Consider the following 5,329-nt stretch of genomic DNA (forward strand, 5'->3'; position numbering starts at 1 on the left):
ATTGAAGGCAGATTTATCAAGTATTACTGTCAAAATAAGATGTGTATGCAAAAAGTGGAAGCATGTGTGCTGTTTGTCTTAATGGCCGAAGAGAGGTCGGCTCATGGAATGTAGTTATTGAAATATTGGTAGAGAGTATTTTTTTTTAAATGGTATAGGCACAGGAAACCACAATGGTGAAGGAACTCATAAAATGGTGATGCTCTAGCTATGTATATACGGGTAAAAAGTCCAATCCTTAAGAGTATGTTATTATCAGAGAACTAATATTAATAATTAGATAAACTTTTCACTTCCAACTCTCGTTCATCATGCATTCGTACAAGGGAGAGCTTGATCTCCAATAATAGTTTTCAACTCGAAGAAGACAGTATTGTTGCCACCAAATCATGAAGCTACTTCCCTCCACGAAAACCTCTAAGGGAATACTCTCGTCATCGATCATGCTCGCAACGTACATTTCAAATTCGATACAATCTGTCATAGAGGCACGCGTCTCTTGCTCTTGTTGGACATTTTTCAAGGCTTTACGAGTCTCTTTTAAACGAGCCCAGAAACATGAGTCCTTTTCTACATATCCGGAACTATATTCCTCAAGCCATTTCTCCAGAAATATGTGACGATGCGGTCGGACCCCATCTGAAAGATAGCTTTTTTCGTTTCCCTTCTCTGAACTGTAGTGGTATGCAATGTCCAAAGGCTCTACAAGGCTTCTATATGCAGTGCCAGCGTTGATCCATTTATCTCTGCTTCGGAAGTCACTGGGCAACACATGTTTCTCTTCCGTCTCAACAATCTTATCCCAGAATTCTCCCAACTTTGTTCTGGCCAAATTTACACGAAAATATTTCTTTTTGTCATGCTGTTTGAAAGCGTCATAATAGGCAGTGTTGTTGCCCTTACAAAGCATTTCATACGGTTCCAGCTCTGCCATATAACTCGCCATTGAGTTTCGCAACTCCACATTAAGTTTCTCGATGTTCATATATTTCTCAATTCTCACCTCTCCAGCTTTTCTGAGACCAAATAATGTATCATTGTCCTGCTAAAAAATTAAAGTCATCAATCTCAGTGTCTAAACAAGAAAAACAACATTAAAGGGAAAGAAAACAGAGAATTATGAAACAATGAGAGCTATGAAACCAATGGTAAAATGGAACAACTAATAAATGAATTGCAGTAGATCTTGATAGGTGTTTGGGTGTGATTAAACGGCCAGAGGCCTCTGTGTAATTGATTTGTTTCTTGCTCTCTGTGTATCACCACATTCAGATTGTCTAAGATTGTCATGTGGTGTGTCCTCATTGTGTCTCTGGTTTGGAGGTTAAACCTTTTTACTAAATGTAGTTCAACAGAGGTTGGGACAGTAGCCCATATCTAGTCAATCGTATTTACAAGCCGTTGTTCCATGTGGAGTACATCCGGCATTTTGATCTTGAGTTTACAAAACCAGAAGTACAAAAGTTAAAGCACAACCAGTGAGATTACCTGAGTTCCAACACCGATTGCTTCTGATTCCAAGGCTATTCCCATAACAGAGGAATTTGAGACAAATCTTACTGCATTTAGCAAGTCTTCATCGATACCTTCCAACATATGGCCATAATCTGTGTGCTCTGAAATACAGGTGTCTGCAATTTGATCAAATGGTATTCCTTCTTGGCTTTGCATTGTGAATTGCAGCAACTTAAGGATAGTTTCAGAGTCCTCAAAACAAGCTGCAGCATGGGTTGAACAGAACACATAGGTACGGAATGGTACAAACGGACTTCTAAGACCATATTCGCCTGGGTAATTGTTTGGTATTGTAGCTGTGCACTTCAGGACATTGTTAATTAGCGTGATGCGAGCTTCGGAGATAGAAAGATGCGACACAGAATCACAGTTAATGCCCATTTTGCTCCGCCACTGAGGTACAATTGCATCCAAAGGCTTGGCAATTGAATCATATGGTGCAAGATTCATCCTAGGAACAATATCATACCTGCATACAACGTGACAAAATCTGCCCAACCAATCCTCGCGCCCAATAGCCTCCTGAATAGTGGCATTGCCAACCAAAGGAGCACCAAATGTAATGCAAAACGAATTGAAGTTTCTCAACCTTTTTTCTAGAAACCAGAGAGTGGCCAGAGCTGCAACTGCGCCTCCTACGGAATGGCCCACAAACATAATGGTTTGTTCCTTTAAACCTTGCATCTGATGGAACAAATTAAAAAGGAAACTTATAAAATTCAAAAAGAATGATTACATTTATAACTTCAAAGAAACAACAATAAACTTCTCTAATCATCGACAGCAATCTGATACTCACTAAAATCAAACCCTTCGATTTATAGACCTCTATAACTCATACTCAGTTTCCTCAACTGAAACTAACACTGCTAACAACATTCACGTACGTTTATTCGTTAATACAAACAGGTGGAAGACATTTTATATCAATGCATATGATGAGAGCCCTGTCAAATTATAAAATTTTGCAATGCAAAAGCACTGATCTTACATCACAAAGCAACCCTATGATATGAAGTCGAAGGTCTATTCACCTTGGCTTTGAAATCTGAACTTTCCAGAATATGCAGGAATCGGTTGAGAGCTCCCTTGTGAATAAAAGCCGGTTTAGCATCATCACCCTTCAGGCCGGCAGAGAAGATTTTGCAATTCTTGATATTGCACTCTCCATATTTGCTATCCGGGACAATATAATCTTCTTTATGAAACGAGGGGAAGGCCACATATACTACACCTCCATCTTTTATCAGAAGAAAACTATCTTCTCTATTTTTGGAAATACTACATATCGCCTCCCACGCCTTGGGCAGGATCCCAGAGGTAGCAGTGAAAGTTGCAAACTCCTGGCCAGATCTGAACCTGTAACAAGATATCTACACATTAGCACCAAATGGGCGTTACAAAAACCAAGCTTCAATTAGTTGAAACCCTATTAATTGTTTTCTCACTAAACTCGCTTAGAATTTCCATTGAAAAAAAATGAAGAAAACGATTCAGACTTTTATTGTCTGTTGGGCACAAAATAGGTATTCTGATGGGTTTCTATCAAACTCACCACAACACACTAGTTTTGTGTGGTCTACATTCCCATCCAAACTAATTAAAAACAGAAAAATCTATTTTGTCAAGACATGTCATCATATTTATAACCGAAATGTTAAATCGTGCTCATACTTACTTTGGAAGATTTGGGATATCTAAATCCATCGCTTGTGAAGGGTTTAAGAAGTGCCTCTTCCAGATTTTTTTCTCCCTGCTATTTGAAAAACAAATTAAAAATTAGGAAGCAGCATAGAAAAGGGAAAACGAACAGAGCGATAAATGTTGCAATTCCGATTAGAAGGGTTTTGTGTTTTTTTCGCTTTCAATCTACCTTTCCTATTTTTCTTTGCTCTCCGCCAAAAGACCAATGATGCATCCATATGGAGAGTATAATGATGTTTTCTATTTAGTAGAGTCTGCGGAACGAAACTGTATCTAATTTGTTTTGGTTTTCAATCTGCCTGAATCGGCAGCATTCTATTTTCATTGCACTGCACCGAAAGGTCCACGACGCGACCGCCATCATTTTGGTCGCTTCAACGATATACAGAGTGAAGAGCAAAGATCATGAGTTTTATCGCTAGCATGGTTGCCAATGTTAGTAGACCTTGCGAAACTGTATCTATATATATTATATATACCTGCGAGACTTTGTGTTTATCGCCGACGAACTTAAAGAGAAGTTGTTCTCGCAAAACGATCTGTGGGAGAAATATTCTTTTTTGCCAATGGATATCTTTATAGTTTATATATTTATATATATAAGTTAATTATACTATATCATTATTATGTCGGCAGCTGCCCCCTTATAGCATTATGTAAAAGAAAATTAAAATTCTTATGATATATTACATAATTATAATATTTAATAATAATATTATTATATATTGTATATTCTAGTATATTTATGTTTAGATAAATATAGATAAAGTATGGTATAATGTGAGTTTGTCTAGTGATGGAGAATTTGTGCTCTTGAAAGAAAGGTCACAAGTACAAACCTCACAAGGGGGTAGGGTATGTATATTCTTATCAGCTTCGGCCCATTACGAATCAAAAAAAAAAATTATAGATAAAGTATGTCAAAGATATAATATTTTTTCATTATTTCATTTAAAAACTATTATATTATTATATTATAAAATTAATATTAAATTATTATTATTATATTATGATATTGTAATCAATATTTAATTATTATTAAGATATTACTATAGTTGTATATTTTTATATTTCTATTAAACTCTTCACCAAAACAAAAAACATCTATTATGACTCATTATTATTGGGTAAAATCACAATGTTGTGTCACACTTTTATAAAGGCACTGCCAACAAAACTAGAATTGTTTAACTTCGATCGTATAAAAGTAACATTTCTAAATTGAATTTTGAAATGATGTAAACTGATTAAATGTAGAAATATTAATGAAATTTATGTGTTATTTTTTAAACTTTTTTAATAAATTCAAAAACAAAATTTTCATTGCTGAAAAATGTTGAAAATGAGGGGTTCTAGTCAGTGCCACCAAGAAAAATGAAAATGGACTTATTTTTTTCAGAGATTTTTTTTCCAAATAGAGAACATATATATGCGGTGTTAAAAAAAAAAATTAAAAAAATTGATGTATATTTTTCTCGTTATAATATTTTGAAGTCCGACATAGCTAAATTTGACAGTTTGTATCTGGCGTCACCTTTTGACTACTAAATTTATCATTAACAAAAAAAAAACCCTTTTCAAGAATATTCTCTCATCTAGTGAAAAATAATTTTTTTAATTTTTTTAATTTTTTTAATTTTTTTAATTTCATTTAATATTATTTTTTAATTTCTAATCTCACAATGTTTAATTAATAAAAAATATGAAAAACTATCAAAATAGTAAAAAAATTATATGACCGGATTTGCGACTTCGAGCTCTACAAAAGAGTATTTTTTTCGTCTTTTGTAAAAAAAAAATTGTGTGACGAAAAATTGGCCAGAAGTTCAATCTGGTAAAAATGCAGAGAAAATGGCCATTTTGGTGCCACATGGCAGGCCACAATTGACTAGTCTGGTCGGACTAGGGGAGTCCTTCTTGCCCAACTTGGTCCCCCATCCGACCATGGGACAAAATTGGATTTTTTGGTTTTGTTTTTTATTTATTTGTAAAGTCAACTAGCTAGGTTATCAGGGTCAATTTGACGAGCATTTGGACATATTATTGATGACTTTTACAAGGTATTTTTATTCAATTTAATATTTTTTATGTTAATTTTAATTTTTTAATA

General features: G+C 34.6%; 1 protein-coding gene across 1 annotated transcript; it reads right to left on the minus strand.

Moving 5' to 3' along the window:
- Positions 1 to 289: 289 nt before the first annotated feature.
- Positions 290 to 3,580, minus strand: LOC131075149 (protein EDS1-like). The gene is made up of 5 exons (XM_059221048.1): positions 3,488 to 3,580; positions 3,194 to 3,268; positions 2,550 to 2,888; positions 1,489 to 2,199; positions 290 to 1,042 (listed from the first exon to the last, which is right to left on the minus strand). Exons 1-5 carry the CDS (start codon positions 3,578 to 3,580, stop codon positions 290 to 292), a joined length of 1,971 nt encoding a protein of 656 aa, XP_059077031.1.
- Between the last annotated feature and the right edge of the window lie 1,749 nt (positions 3,581 to 5,329).

The sequence above is a fragment of the Cryptomeria japonica genome, chromosome 5, assembly GCF_030272615.1.
Source record: "Cryptomeria japonica chromosome 5, Sugi_1.0, whole genome shotgun sequence".
Taxonomy (NCBI): domain Eukaryota; kingdom Viridiplantae; phylum Streptophyta; class Pinopsida; order Cupressales; family Cupressaceae; genus Cryptomeria; species Cryptomeria japonica.